The sequence below is a fragment of the Anopheles coustani genome, chromosome 2, assembly GCF_943734705.1.
Source record: "Anopheles coustani chromosome 2, idAnoCousDA_361_x.2, whole genome shotgun sequence".
NCBI classification, from domain to species: Eukaryota; Metazoa; Arthropoda; class Insecta; order Diptera; family Culicidae; genus Anopheles; species Anopheles coustani.
The window spans coordinates 84037558-84053331 of record NC_071289.1 but is presented as its reverse complement, the minus strand read 5'-3'; the positions used below and the strand labels follow the sequence as shown (position 1 = coordinate 84053331).

The 15774-nt window shown below is 41.7% G+C and overlaps 2 protein-coding genes across 2 annotated transcripts; both read right to left on the bottom strand.

Annotated features, from left to right (window-relative positions):
• Positions 1 to 1511: 1511 nt before the first annotated feature.
• LOC131263011 (RNA polymerase II-associated protein 3) lies at positions 1512 to 4173 on the bottom strand. Its single transcript, XM_058265136.1, has 6 exons — positions 3962 to 4173; positions 3754 to 3853; positions 2372 to 3687; positions 2158 to 2307; positions 1894 to 2086; positions 1512 to 1820 (listed from the first exon to the last, which is right to left on the bottom strand). The coding sequence occupies exons 1-6, from the start codon at positions 4094 to 4096 to the stop codon at positions 1735 to 1737; spliced, it is 1980 nt and encodes a 659-aa protein (XP_058121119.1). The 5' UTR covers positions 4097 to 4173; the 3' UTR covers positions 1512 to 1734.
• Positions 4174 to 4530: 357 nt separating this feature from the next.
• On the bottom strand, positions 4531 to 6660 carry LOC131267615 (N-acetylgalactosamine kinase). Its single transcript, XM_058270533.1, has 7 exons — positions 6388 to 6660; positions 6140 to 6307; positions 5876 to 6083; positions 5546 to 5811; positions 5219 to 5475; positions 4957 to 5149; positions 4531 to 4896 (listed from the first exon to the last, which is right to left on the bottom strand). Exons 1-7 carry the CDS (start codon positions 6522 to 6524, stop codon positions 4692 to 4694), a joined length of 1434 nt encoding a protein of 477 aa, XP_058126516.1. The 5' UTR covers positions 6525 to 6660; the 3' UTR covers positions 4531 to 4691.
• Between the last annotated feature and the right edge of the window lie 9114 nt (positions 6661 to 15774).

Genomic DNA, 15774 nt, shown 5'->3' with positions numbered 1-15774 from the left:
GGATAAGATTGGGCATTTCTTACGTTTAGTATACAGAGCGTTGGGTAGGGATTCGAATGAACACCTACTGGTTTAGGTTTGAGATAGTTTTGTTTTTGCGCATGTGTTGTGTGATTGTGTGGAAATATATTCGATCTTTTGGGGGGCTACAAAAGGGGAAATTGTGCAGAGGACATTAGGGGAATATACCGAAGGTAGCCCGTAGAAGGATAGACATTAGTTTCTATTTTGTTTTACCCCATAACGATTTCCAGTAATCTCATGAAATAATAAAACGAAATCGAAAGCAATAGCTAAACCTTAGGCTCCCGCGCACAATATACTGTTTTTCTTTCCCACACACGCTGCGCGTCAAGCATCTTGTACCAGTGCCACCTAATGCATTTCATCTCGTACTACGTACTTCTACTTCCCACACGTGGGTGTTGATAATATTGATGGAGGATATATCGGTGAAGAAAACAAAGGGAAACGATAGTTTAGTTTGCAAAATAATCCGGACCGTTCCAACCAGCAGCCCACCCAGCCAGCCATCAAATCAAACCAAAACAACCACTTCTTATAGATTATACTTACCGTACATCGCAAAAATACCAGCAAGTGTTGTGTAGTCAACTTTCCTCCTTCACACGAATTCTTCATCCTCAACTCAAAGGCGCTTGTTGATGGTGTGTGCCTATACGTTTAAAAACCAACTCTCAAACCAAAACAAACGACCCAGCCCCGGCGCAGGACACAAGAAGAGAGGACCTGTGGTTGTGTGGTGGTTGATTCGCAATGAAACGAAATGTTTTAAAACAGACTTGAGCATAAAGGAAACAAATAGAATACCAAATGTATTGCATGTGCGGGAACTCTTCCAAACGCCGCGCCTCCTCAACGGATTTATGACTGGCGGGTGAAAATGATAGTCTATAGAGAGCAACAAGCTAATAAAAGAAAGCACGAGGTTAACAGTGTGCCCCGAGAAGGAAAAATCGTCCGTTCGTCCAACATAACAGGAAAAAAAAAACAGTATGGTGCGGATGAGTGGTGGGAGCAAATGGTTTTTACTTTATACTTTTTACTCTACACACAAACACAAATGGTGTTAGTCAACGAAAAGAAAAGGCGAAAGCAGAACACGTTTAGTTGGTAGCAAAGTGTGACGGGAAGAGACGAAAACAATATTCAGGAATACGAAGGAAAGATAAGATGCAAGTAATATATGAAACAAAATAAATTCCGACCTCTCTCCTTACGGTACGTACGAGGAGTAAAACATGATAAAACCAACTTATGGGAAACACTTTAAATGGATGAAATAATGTTGCAAAATTAATAAACGATATGAAAGTGAGGAAAGGAAAAATAAAACAAATAATGTTAATGGAATATTGATACAAGGAAAAAAACAGCACATTTGCGTTTTATTTTTGAGGACAACGAGGCCCCAAATTCCACAAAATATATCACCCGGAGGAGTAAATTTCTCGGTCCAATTAATCGATATAATCAACAGTTAATGTTTGGAAGTATCTGAAGTTTATTACTGGTTCCTCTTTTGGACAAGGGGCAGTGCAAACACTTGCTCGGGTGTGTGTGCTGAAGGGTTTGGTAAGAAGTTGTTAGTAAACTCAAATACTCTAACGATCCTATCTTTCGCCACACGAAATCCAAATCCTTCTATAAAACGATCCTTCATAGCGGTTCATCGGTTGTTTCCTCCGTTCAACAGATGAACTTTCGACACCCTCATGTTAACAGCTTCTTTTTGATCGTTTCAATAATGTTCTTTTCGACGTGTTGATCTTGCATAAATTTGAGTAAGTGAGCAATTGCTGCAAGACAAATAGGAGTGGATATTGAAATTAAGCGAGAATTGTAGAAGCGGTGAGAAAACAAACATCTTACCATTTCGGTCCTTGGTATTCATCATCAGCGACAGTATACCGATCGATTCGTTCCGGGCGATCTCTTGCATGATGTTGGTCACATCGATCCGATCCTGGATGAACCGCTTCTGCAGGATGTAGAGGAGCTCGCTGAGCATTTCGTTGGACAGACTTGCGCCGAACAGGGTGCGCAGCGGTATATCCTTGAGCGTCTACAAGATTAACGTATTTAAGCCACAAATTAGTGTTGCAATTTTAACTATGCTCCGTTTTGCGGATTTACCAGTAAATATTGATATCGCAGTTCCTCATCCAATCCGCTCCAGGTGGTGTAAAATTGAGCACTAGACTTTGGCTTCGGGGGAACGGCAGTGGGTTTGGTCAGGGTCGCAACAATGGGAGCCCGTTTTGAAGTACTTTTTTCATTCAAATCCTAGAACAGATAAAAAGCCAATGTTTTGTTTTCCATTTTGCCAAAAGCGTAAATTGTCGATTACCTGATTTTCCAAGTTTATTTTATCCTTTTCGGTTTTATTATGCAGTGGCTGTTGTGGACCACCGTTCATTTCGACAGCTTTCGTTACCGTTGACGATGGTTTGGCCACCGGAACCGTGTGTAGCATTTTCCGCTGATCGCTCGTCGGCGTCGTCGGCGGGGAGAACATGTTGCGCAGTTTGTTCGAGTGGGCCGGGAACAGGTGCTCCAGGTTGGTTTTTTCCTCCGGTTCCGGCGGAAGCTGCTCGCCGGTATGGTTGTTGAACATATTGTCGATGATGGCATCGGAAATGTTTGCACGCTCCGTCGGTTTAGGGGCAGGCTTGAAGGTAGGAGTGATAAGCTTTGGCGCGTCAGCGGGTACATCGTTGATCGGAACCCGTCGGAGAGGCTTTTTCGAGCGCATGTGGGGTGGTTTCTGGACGAATTGGATTAACTTTGCGTTCTTTTTAATTTCGCTCCACACGAACGTCTGCTTGACGGGTTCGTCGGACTTGAGCAGCCGTTCCAGCCGAACGAGATCTTTCTCCGCCGTTATCTTCTGCTTGGCATCGGTAGTGAGCTCCAGAAACTTTCGACAATCGTCGATGGCACTCTGGTAAGCGCCACGGAGTTCTCGCACCTGCATTCGCCGGTAGTACGGCCGGAAGTAGCTCTCGTTCAGCTGAATGGCTTTATTGCAATCGGCTAGACATTGATCGTAGTCCTTCAAATTCCAGTGGCACAGACTACGGTTATTGTAGTAGACGGCCTCACTATTATACAGTGCAATCGCCTTCGTGTAGCACGACAGCGCCTTTTGGAAGTCCTTTCGAGCCAGATGTTTATTGCCGATCTCCTTGTACTTGTCCGCTTCCTGCTTGACCAGCGCAAGTGTTTCGTTCATTTCTGCAGTCTGTGGTTTATCCTTTTTGGGCGAAGGTTCTCGTTGCGCGACACGTTTCTCTAGCCTCGCAAGATCCCGCTTGGTAGTGGCCAATTCGTTTTCATCCTTGGACAGCTTCAGTATCAGGCGACACTCGGCGATAGCTTTTTCATTTTCTCCTAACCGCTCGAACGCCTGCATCCTGCGATAGTAGGCCTTGATGTATGTTGGATCCTTCCCGATGGCAACGCTGCAGTCCTCGAGACATTCGGTAAACTGTTCCACATTCATGTAGCACAACGCACGGTTGCTGTAGTATACCGGATTCTCGGCGTACGTCCCGATGGCCTTGGTGTAGAGATCAATGGCCTCCTGGAAGTTTCCCAGCTTGCACTGCCGGTTGGCTTGCTCTTTGAGCACTTCTGCCTCGGCAAACAGCTTTTTATCGACGGCTATGAAACGGAGAATGATACCAATTCAATAAGGTACCAGTAAGTTTGCTCCACAGCTATGCTTACTTTCACCGCCTGCCTGGTCCTGCTTTTCGGTGCTCCCACATTCCTTGGAAAACTCTTCCATTGCCTTCACATCGCTGCGCACTGGTGGCAAAGATGGGGTCTAAAAATTATAACACAAACAAACAAAACCACATTACCCAACGTTTGGGTAATTAGTAACATTAACTCTTTAAAATGACGATTAAACTAAGTGTATCGCAGCGCTAACCTCACTATCAACCTGGTGAGCTTTCGACGAGTCTGCACTTTTCATTTGCTGTTCCCAGTCGTACAGCTCCTTAATCGATTTCTGCAGCTGCTCGCACTTGTTTCGCACCGCCAGTTGGGATTCTATCGCGTCCATTGTCCCAATTTTCTTTATTTAATTGAAATTTTCACTTAAAAATTGCCACAAAAGATGCACGCGAATTGTGTATCGATCCTTTGTTGTTTACTGCGGCAATGACAATGGTTGCTATAGCAGGTGTGATCAGCAGGTTGCATCAAGCAATCATATTTGACAGTTGTCAAATAGGACACAATTGCGCAATTGACGTTTGAATTTGTCGTTATTATAAATTGGCCAGTTATTTTTCGCATCGTAGACTACACACTCTGTAAAACTAGAATTAACTATAGATACGAGGAACAAGCATGATGATCATCAACTCAAAAACAATAATACATGTTTCCTTTGCTATGTTTCTAGATGTTAATATTTTATTAATTTGCTAAGAAAATAAGAAATATAGAAAAGTACAAATGTTAGTAATTGAACTAAATTTATCGAGAGTTGTTTGATGCAACAAACGAGCCGCACAAAGTTTAACTTTATAGCTATTAGAATGTATGTATTGGGTATTTTGTGTAGTTGTACCACTGGTTGTTATTGCTTTGCTTTTGGTAACTTGTCTATCAACACGCTACGAAAACATTGCTATGGTGCTTTTTAGCACCACTTATGAAGAAAGACTCAAAATATTATTTTGTTTATCCATCAAATAAATTTCGGCTCCTCGTTGTGGACTGGTTGCGAAGCAGAGTGTTGCAATATCGCAGCCTTGTGCCTTGGGAATGTTGGCGTAAAACTCATTTTTTAGCGCCTCCACAAAGCGTTTACTTTCGTCCAGACCATCGCACAATGCGACAACGCATCCACCCCAGCTGAAAAGGATACATCTTTTCATTAAACTGCGTTGTTCTTGCAGCAGATCCCATTCTCACCCGGCTCCAGTCAAACGTGTTCCAATGCCTAGTTGGTCGGAAATCTGTACAATGCGGTCCAAATTTTCATGAGAGCATTCATAGAGCGATCTTAAGCTTTCATGCGACTGCCTCATGAGAGTTTTCATACGGGACACGGAATCATCCGAAGTGATCTTTGCAGTTTCAATGAACTGCTGAACGCGTAAGGCCTCTGTAAATAAATAAACATGAAATTACTAAAAACCTTACTCTTTGAGCAACATATGCATAATATTTTTACCTTGAAAAACGTGGAGGGCACGTTGTCTGAGTTTGAACGATTGTGAATTACGTGTATTTGGCGTAAGAAGATTCTCTGAAAAGTCGTCTTCTGTGACCTCCAACAGCTTCAATAATTCCATCCTGGTGTAGGAGTTCTGAGACAGGTTGCCATTTACTAAGCTTTCCATTTCTTCCAAGGAATACCCCAGTGCTTTTTGAAGATCAGCGAAGCGATTCAGATCACGCCAGTTTAACTTCATTTGCTTTGCTAGCAACCTAGGTTCATGTATAACGAAACCATCAATCTTCAATATGTAGTCGTTATGGGTCTTAATGGTAAATGTACCTGCTGGCCAGTCTACACTCTACGACCCGTTGGTTGAAATCAGAAGTAGCCGCTTTGTTGGCTTCGGACAAGCTATTTGCAATGACAAAAACGGCATCAGATGGCAGTTGAATTGGAGTCGCCCGTAGAGGATTCCAGTCGATCAACTGAGCGCACCCTTCCTGGGCGAGATATGCAATGGCTTGGTCCATACCACCGCCTTGCGTTCCGATGAACTTTTCGCACTCCGCCGAGATCGTCGCAAGTGTTTGTTTATGGAGCGTTGCCTACATTTGGAATAATTTGATGAATATGTTTTGCAGGTAAATACACAATTCAAATGAAACTTACATTATGCATATAGGCTGTACCTAGCACTGTGGCACTAACGATTGCGCTCGAACTGGAAAGCCCGGAAGCAGGAGGAATGTTCCCGGAAAGCATGATAAGCATACCGCGTGGTGCATCATGCTTTATGGCTGTGCTGTCCAGAATTCCCTTCACACCGCACAGTACGTACTGGTACCAGTATGGTCCGCCAACACTAGGCACATCGATACTGGAAAGAGCCATATGTTTATTGAGTTTCACATTCAACAACTCATGGCCACTCACCTGAAGGTAAGAACATTACACTTGTATGGCTTGAAGTTGTTGTTGGCATTCTTGATATGCAATAAATTGTCATTGGAAGGAGCAATGGCAAGCAGAATCGTTTGTTCGATAGCCATCGGAAAAACTGGATAACCACAGTAGTCCACATGTTCACCGATGATGTTTACCCTGCAAAAAAGAATAAGATCGTAAGCATTTGATTGTGCTCATGAGTTGAAACAGTTGTTTATCCTTCGTCCTATCCGCACCTTCCACTGCAACGGACAACGAAACTCGGCGCACGTGAAAACTCGTTTGAAAAACATTTTACCAGGCGCGAAATCCGATCGCAGCTGGGAATAGTTTCAAGCACTTGCACACAGAGGTCGCTCGTGTCAGTTGTCATCGTCGATTGAAAAATGTAAACAAAGAGGGGGGTGAAAAAAAAAGATCGAAATGCACTTGCACAAGCACTGAGAGTGATAAACAATATATTCACACCGCGCGTCGAACGTGCCAAACGGGTTTTGCGAAATGTGCCGGCCGGCTTTATGTTTTGCGTTTGCGAAAATAATCCCCCAAAGTCAAATGATTTATCGCTGCGGGGACCAATTGATGGCGACGATACCGACAGCAGGCACCAGATACGTTCGTCTCGGCTGGAGTAAAGCACTGAACTGACACGTATTGAGCTAGTTGAGCTTGTTATCAGGAGCAACTGGAGCGTGTCATATGTTGATAGACGAACGATTCTGGAACGGTTTCTTGTAACGATAAATTAAAACGCACTTTTTTTTATTGTTCTTTTAATCTGTGAAGATGAAGAGGCCGAATGAGAATTGTTTACGTTTATACGCGTAGTGATGAAAAAAATTGTTGACACAGCGTCACTGTTTTTCCCCCCCGCGGTTCTGTCTCCATCCTTTTTTATACGCAACCAATGATGATGTTGGACAACGTGGCCACGATCGTTCTACTTGTAAGTATTTTGAAATCTTTTATTGCATAACATCATCCCTATAATGGATTCTACGTTAATGTGACAAATAAAACAGAGACTTACAAATGGTCACCTGTTTTACAAAAAAAAAAAAAATGTCCCAAACATGAACAGCGATAAAACACATTTATTTACGATTATCGCTGCCCTCCCTGCTCTCTGTGTGTTCACAGGAGCATCTGTTTGCACACTGCTTCTCCAAAATGGACGAATGTAAATTAGGCAGAATTTAATAATTAAAGAATTATCCACTTTAGTACCGTTCATCCGAGCCGGGGCTATCTTATCCTCGACGACCTTCTCGGGTTCAGTCGGTATCTCTCGTAGCGGTTGACGTAAATGTACGAATTTCCGATGTCTTGCATAAATTATTTAGCTCCGATATACTGGACGCGTTTTAAATGCTACAAGTCCACACCGCCTTGTGGGCCGCAGTCGAAGCACGGCACGACACACGGAAGTGAGCCCGATAAGGGGCAGATAATTCCACTGTTCTTCCCCCGTGTTAAGATGCCATTTCTTATCGGTACGGACATTATTCGCCAGGGGTACTTCTGAATGTCGATCTGCGCGCCGTTTCCTTTCAGCTGGACCTGTTCGGTGCGAACAAATGTTTGACGAATATTCACGAATCGTGATCCTCGTAGAGACAAGAAGAAAGAAAACATCTAGAACCGGAAAAAGATCATTGCCGTTACGTGGCAAACCAAACCACCGTGTTCGATGTATGATCGCTCGGGGTGGCTTCAGTAGTCTGTCCCAAAATGTGCCGTTGCTTCTTTTTGCTATCAATGTTACGCCAATTATCTTTTTAAATGCCATGAGTTAGCTGCTAATTCCACCGGTCGTTCCACCCTTAGAGATCCGATTAGCACGATCGATGATCATCTTTTACACTGCAGCTGGGACAAGAATTCGCCTGCCGATCTTCACGGTCAGGGCATTTACATTAATGGTGGCGAAGGGCTCGCCGTATGGGAAAACAAGGGTGCAATAATTTCCCGATCGTTCTTCGGGCTTAGCTTCCAATTTTTGATCGTCCGAACGGTCGACTAAGTGATGTTGATACATTCAAATGATCCCTCTTGCTTATTTATTGCAGTCTTCCAGCTGGATTCGCAAATATAAAGCTTACATATGATTTTATGGTACCGTTCGCTGGAGTCAAATTGAGCTTGATTGGACCAATAAAAGCTGGGTGGTCCTACTAGCTGGCCAGGTAGATACGGTGGCTAACTTTGTGAGGAAAACATCTAATTAATAGCTATGGTGGTAACATGCTTCCAAGAAGCCAATACGGATTTCTTTGGTGTCCAGGGCAATGTGTATAAAACTAATGAGTAATCATATATGGGAAGCAAACCGTGTAGTTAATAGTCGGGTCTTTGTATTATTTTTTCACTTGTTGACTAATTTTAACTCCTTTCATAGTTTTTTGTGGATTTCCGGAATAGAAAAGTTTTTTTGTATTTTTGAAAAAGTTTTAGAATATTGATGTAATAGACGAAATTGAAAATTGCGCCATTTACAGAATACATTTTTTATCCATTTTCTTCCAATGCTAATAGCTAATAAAATAAGTTAAAAAGAGATGGACATAAAATCATACAAGAAACTATTTTGAATTACGCTTATGGATAACTAGCATGTTTTTAAACAGTTCACTACCTTAGAGCATCACCACGTGGAAAAGGCTACAGCACCAGTATATCTTAAGTGAAAACATCATCAGATCGAGCAATCAGTATATCAGCAGCACCTGTAGCGTACAAACAATTTATGAAACCCACACCCATTAAAATTAAATTAATGAAAAAATCGATACGAAAACCAAAAAAAAAAACACAGCTATCCCCTTTCACTGCAATCAATAGGAGCATAAAACTATCATCAAGCGCCTTTTCTTACGACGACTTTGGGAAACTGCGATCATCGACGTTTCTGTTTGCGAAGTTCGATTAAAAACAATAGACGATAACGCGAGAATGGCACCCTTTATCTTGGCTTTCATTGTTCGGTAAAGTAAGAAATCCCGATCGAGAATAAAAAAAAAATAAACAAAAGGACATAGTATGTAATGTCCTGGCATTCGTACTGGTGCCACGCACGTACCGGCGGCATTCCAATGATCATACGTGAACGGTATTGTTTCTGTGGTCAACGATAACAAAAGAATAAGAAAATAGAAAGCCTTCCGCGACGGTATGACACTTCCGATACGCTTTTTCCGGCATTCGCATAGCTTTGAAAAGCAATATCGGAATAGTTTTGCCAGAAAAGAATACCGCAGGTGGATGATTTAGTGCCGAGGGTTTTGATGTACTGCCAGAAGTAAGTTTGCGAGAAGCTGCGGGTCACAACCAGCATTGAGAATGTTAGAATTTGAACAGGTGGGGTTGGGTTGGTAACTATTCTTTTTAACTTTCTATACATTGTGTAACTTGTTTTATGTAACTATGAAACCATGCTAATATAAAAAGGAAGATAATCTATATAAAAAAAGAAATAAATGTAACTTACTCATGGGAAACATAATGATGCACATTTAAAATTTCTTTCATTAAAAAAGAACAACTAAAATTGTTTTCCTTTTGTTTTAAAATTCAAACCAATGTATATTTCTGTTTGTCTAATGTTTTTGTTCCTATAACTAATGTTAAGTTTCGGTTTGTTTCGAAATTTCTCTCATAATCGAAACTTATATTTAATTTAGTTTTAACGCTCTTATTTGGCACTTATTTATTTAGCATGTTGCCAAAGTATTTTCTTGATGAAATTAAACATTGGGTGTACAAATGGCAACGGAAACTACCGTTGGAAGTATTATATAATACATCCCCAATAATAATAACCTTCCAATTTTTCTGCAATAATACTCCATTCGTCGTGAATTATACTCGTGCTGAAAACTTTCGCTGGTTCACCAATGATTTTTTGTTTGATCGCTAAAAGTAACAGTTTATATTGTATGGATTCTTGATCTAATCCAGAATATATTTCTAAGATTTCATTGACAACATGTAGCCATATCTTTACTTTATGTGGTTCACCCCTCCCATCAAACACTGGAAGGTTTTTCACAACCTCTGGTAAACTACCAAATTCTATAAACTCACTTTGTGATAAGGGAGGATTAAACCAAGCTTTTATCCAAGACAAAACCATTTTTGAAATGTTGGTACCCCTCGTAAAGTGTGCGTGTGTGAAACAAAAACCTGATGTTCAATTCAGATTGATTAGACACAAGTGCTGGGTATGCCGCTGTAGTTTTACCCACGAAGAGCTGCTCCGGTTGGTCACTTGGAGGTATCTTTTCGCCTTATTACATTATATCACATTGACCGGAAACCTATCATATCCTTAGATCAATTAATAAACGTTAAGGAGATTGCGGTTTGTGCGTGCGAAGGTCGCAGAGTTTTCGTAGAAACACGAACACTTCTCTTGAATTGCACTACCTGTCCTTTCGATTCCGACGTAGAAGGACACACAGTTTCGGTGTTCGCAGTTCAAAATCAGGTGGAAAGCACGAACCGGAGACTTTTATGGAAATTGCAGCTGCACAAGGTCACTACTCGACTGTAGGAAGGCTTATGATGTTCGGTTCGTGATGTTCGCACTATTTATATTGTGTTTTGAAACCGTCCTCAAGACACAGGTACGCAATAGAACTTAACGACATTGAATGTTAAAGACTTGTCATTGCTGAAATACACTAGGTAGTTAATGGCTAGTACGGTTTCGCGTACCCTGATTTGGAGCAGGATAACTCTTGGTTCTAATTATCCCTGCGTTGTAACTGTTATTAGTAGGGAATACTGGGAAAAACTCCTGTGATGGTTTTTATGAGATCAGTAATTTATAAAAATAAAAATAGCAATGAAGTTGCGTTTTCCATAAGTTTCAGCTTAGAAAAATTCAACTTATTGAAAACAGAATAAAATTTTCTCTTCAATGTAATATAAAGTTTATTTCAGTTTTGCTTAAAATACTACTGTATATAACTATTTTTCATTTGGTACTTTTAAATCGTTCTGATCAGAAACCAGCGTTGATATGTAACTGAAACTGTTTAAACATTTGAAAATGCACAGGATAGTAGTGATCTAGTAATTTTAATTCTATCATGTCCCAGTCATCATACATGATACGATCGCTTAACAGTTTCGCTGCCTCACCTCTAAGTTTTAATTTGATCGCTAAGAGCAATATTTTATACTGAATGGTATCTTTTTTCAATCGTGGGTAGATTTTGAAGACTTGCTCAACCAAATAAATCCATACTTTTACGTCACCCGTTCCATCAAATGGTGGGATGCTCGCCACAATGTCGGGTATACAACCAACTTCTTTGAGTTCGCTCATCTTGTTGGGAGAATAAAACCAAGATTGTATCCAAGGAAAAACCATTTTGTGAATATTACGTTTCTGGTGTTGCTGCTGCTGGTGCTGCTGATATACTGATTGCTCGATCTGTTGAAGTTTTCACTTAAGATATACTGGTGCTGTAGCCTTTTCCACGTGGTGATGCTCTAAGGTAGTGAATTTTGGATTTAGAGTTGATGTGATGCTACTGTGAAGAATATTAGCATTATGTTCACTGTTCAACTGTGGAATGATTTGTGATTTGTTTTTCTGTAATGTACGATATTTATACTCTTTTTAAAAAATATTCTTCAAGGAACGGGTACACAATGAAAAATATTTTACGACCACCAACCATAAAGAATTCTCGATGCTGGTAATAAATCATGGAAAAAACACGTTAATCGTTTGCAAATTCATATCCTGGGTAACGGAATGCTCATTTACAGGTAATCTCTGAGTTGTCATCCAGTTTCCGGTTGAACATTTTCTAAGAATTGTTTCCTTGCACTCTTCTATGTTTATGTCTATAAAACATGAAAATTGCTTAAATTGCTGCAGAATCATTCATGATGGTTTTCCATATAAAAGCAAAATACAATTTGAAATTTTTGTAAATCATTTTATTCGTTTATTTCGTTTTTCTACTCTCGGCTTTACTTATTACATTTATTAGGGCTTTATTTACATTTCCGTAGGTTGATTTCCGTAGGGCTTGACTTAATGCACTCACAAATAATTTATAGTCTTCTGGATAGTAATAGCTCATAAATTTAAGTACGATATCGTCCCAATAATGCGGAAAGTTGATCCTCTCGCTAATAATTGTCGCTGCCTTACCATTGATTTTTAGCTTAATCGCTGCGAGTAATAGCTTATATTGAGTGGAATCTCTTTTCAATTGAGGATAGAGTTCAAAGACTGCATTTACCTGATGAATCCACAACTTTAAGTCACCTGAACCATCGAACTCGGGGATGCCCTTCACAATGTCGGGTATGGAACCCATTTCGATGAAGCTCCTTTGTAAAGCCAAGGGTGAAATCAGTAACCGTTTCAACCAGGGTAACCACGCCTTTGAGTGACTAGTTTCGTTTTCGTTTACTTCATACATATGCGCGAAGAGCTGCTCCCAAGGAAAGCTCCCCTTTGTTACTGATTTGTTCGATACGTTGGTGGTACTCGATGGTGGATTCTGTCCTCCTCCTGGTTTCATTGAGTTTTCTGCTGCAGTCACGACGCTCTGGTTATGGATGCTTTCTCGGAACATTTCTCAGATAATTTGGTTTTAGAATTACTGTAAATCTGCTACCTGGAACTGTATGATGTTCACTACGTGGCTGTGAGCTGGTTAGTGATATTTGTTCCACGATGGTCGATATTTATACTATGTTTCAAAGGAGTTATTAATGTTGTAAGCAACGGGTAATCATTTAAAACTAAGAAAAAAAATACCTCTCTACTGCTAATAGCTAATAATCTGCACAGTTGTGTATACCCGAGATTCTAAGGTAGCTAATGTTTTATCTTGGGGATATCCCGATATTGTAGAGATGTTGGCAGGAAATCCCTGGATTTATAATGAGTTTTCAGGTAATACGATATTCTGAAAACGGTGGTAATGGCGGGAGAGAAAATAATTAATTTACGTGTGGAAAATCTAATGTATGTTCGAATCTTAACCTTTAAGAAATTCGAAACAAGAGCAAACTAATGGTTGTTGCAGGAAGATAAAACACTTTGGACATAGGAGATTAGTTAATAAATTTAATATTTGTTACGTCTTCACTCATGTAATCCAAACTTCTTGAGTTGTAATGCCCAACAATCTGATAACAAGAGATCCATCCTACACGAGCTAGCTTCACTTACCCGTTGAATTTCTTTAAATTGTGTCTATTAAGCAAGATGAAGGAACCTGCTAGGGGTGTTAATCACATGATTGCGACAGAGTGTTAAGCCGGTGCAGAAATCACAGTTTGTTTAGCCTCAATTAAACGGCAATCTCGCCGAGAAATGCTTGTGCTTGAAAGCATATTCCCAGCACCTACGGACTGAGGCACCGCCACGAGCGTCTTCCAGAAAGGCTGGGGTTGAGACAAATGGGGGTTTACATTACACAAATTGAAACACATCGTCCAGACGACACGATCCCCCGGTGTATGACGCTGACTCGACGTGTGTTTCCCATCGCACAACGCCGGGAGGAAAGTTTTAACATCATTACCTGTAGCGACGGCATTGAAGATGTTCTACAAGATGCCTCCCGTGTGCTACTAGTACCTTCCGCTGGGCTAAAGGTTGCACTGGGAGCTGGTTGGGTGAGAACTTGTTACTTGAGATGCTCGCCAATTAGCGTAGCATCAGGCATGATGACTACGGGCGACCGACAAGATCTTAGAACCTGATTTGGAGCACCTTGGAGCACCGAAAAGGGGCAAACGGTGATAACGATGATGTCGCCGTGCGTTCACCGTTCGCTTCCCCGACCGAAGGACGTCAGATGTAGCTAATAGTTTAATTTCTACCAACCTTCTCCGAGTGCGGGCTGCGGCCGACGTTTGATCGTTCTGCTGCATGTTCGCAGGCCATAAATTGGAAGGTTTGTCGAGTTCTGAATCCTGACGCTCGGGCTAGTAGCACGTACAGTTACGGCCACTTGTATGCGTGCAACGTATCCTGCCACCCCGGTATTAGCTGCACTTGGTGGCCGTATGATAAATCATGTGGCATATTATACCGGTACTAACAAGGGTTTTTGCGGAACTTAACTTTAAACTACATCCATGAAAAGAGGGGCGAGTGTCTTATCTTGCGAGTGCTTAACAGCTCACCCTGTCCAAATGGAAGGATCTTTCACGTACACACACGCTGCTATGGGGTGGCTTAGGAAAAAGTGGCTTTTTATCGCCAGACCAATTGCATAAACTGTTTCGTTTCGTTCCGGTGGGGTTCGGTATTACGTTTACTCGAATATTGCATGTTTAAAATTATGTTCTTGCATGCTCCATCGAAAAGCCCCTCCCAAGGGAACTGGATCCCCGTCGGTTGCCTACGATGATCCTGGCCGTCGCAGTGCAGTTCGTTGGAAAGTGCATACAGTCACAGGCGAACGAAAAATTCCTACCACACAAGGAAAGTGAATGCAATTACAGGCGCAACTGTTCGTTACAATAAACAGTTACGTTGCAAAAGGATTTCCAACCACTCACCTCGGCTTTAAAATTTCGAGGCTTGCAATTTGTTTGAATATTTCCATGTGTAGCATCATGTGGCTTGAGGAAAACAGGAGCTAGGCGGACTTTTTTTCGTCAGCCCCTTCAGTGTCTTTTGAGGTAACGAGAGTTGGGAGTTGGTGAAGAGAGCGAAAGGAAATTTATGTTTCAAAAACATGGCCGAACAAGGCTCGGTTCGGTTGTGAAATCAATAGAGTACGGAAGGGGTTGGATTTTTTTTACAAGCACCATTAGCAGGAACCTAAGAATCGGCGTGTGGAAGAACTGAAGTCACGCTAGAAGCCTTCTTCCAAGGTTGGCGTGCCTGATTCACATATTACAGGGCTGACGGTTGACTGATTTGCCACGGGAATGGTTGGAAAAATGCACCACGATGGCTGTTGGGAGGTTGCATGTACGCGCCCCCGTCGAGAAAAGGTTTCCGCCGGCGAGGGGGAGGAGGCGTTCACCATAAAACAACCCCGTTGGGTAGTGTAGTTTGGTTATGATTCGAGGGTGGGGAGGTGTCGGTGGCCGGCCGGACAGCGGATGGTACGCGGGGATAGTGGAAACAAACGAACAATCCACATGACGGGCCGTGTCGAAATGGAAGTGGGCTTAAAAATGGCACGGGAACACCTTTACTACCCACTTCCGGTTTATTAACATAGTATTTAACAACGTGGAACATAGCGGTGGAACAGGGAAAAAACAGCCACACGAGCACACATACAATTTGGACAGCAAACGCGCAACGATGTAGGCGGAGCTGGAAGGTAATTGACGGTTTGCAAAGTGAGAACATATAATAAAATTGTTTTATTGATTGTTACACTGTTAAATCAATTAAAGCCCATGCATTGCCCCTAGCGGGGAATTACGTTGAAGGGAACAGAGCGACCGTTTGCGGCCGTGATTGGAACGTTTGAACGGCTCAAACGGTACGTTTTTCATAAATTTTTACCGTGTGTGCAACGACAGCTAGTACCAACGTACTTCATTGAACAATTAGCTAATTTTACATCAGGCCCTCTTGAAACAGGTAAGAATAAAATAAAAGCGTTAATGATTATATA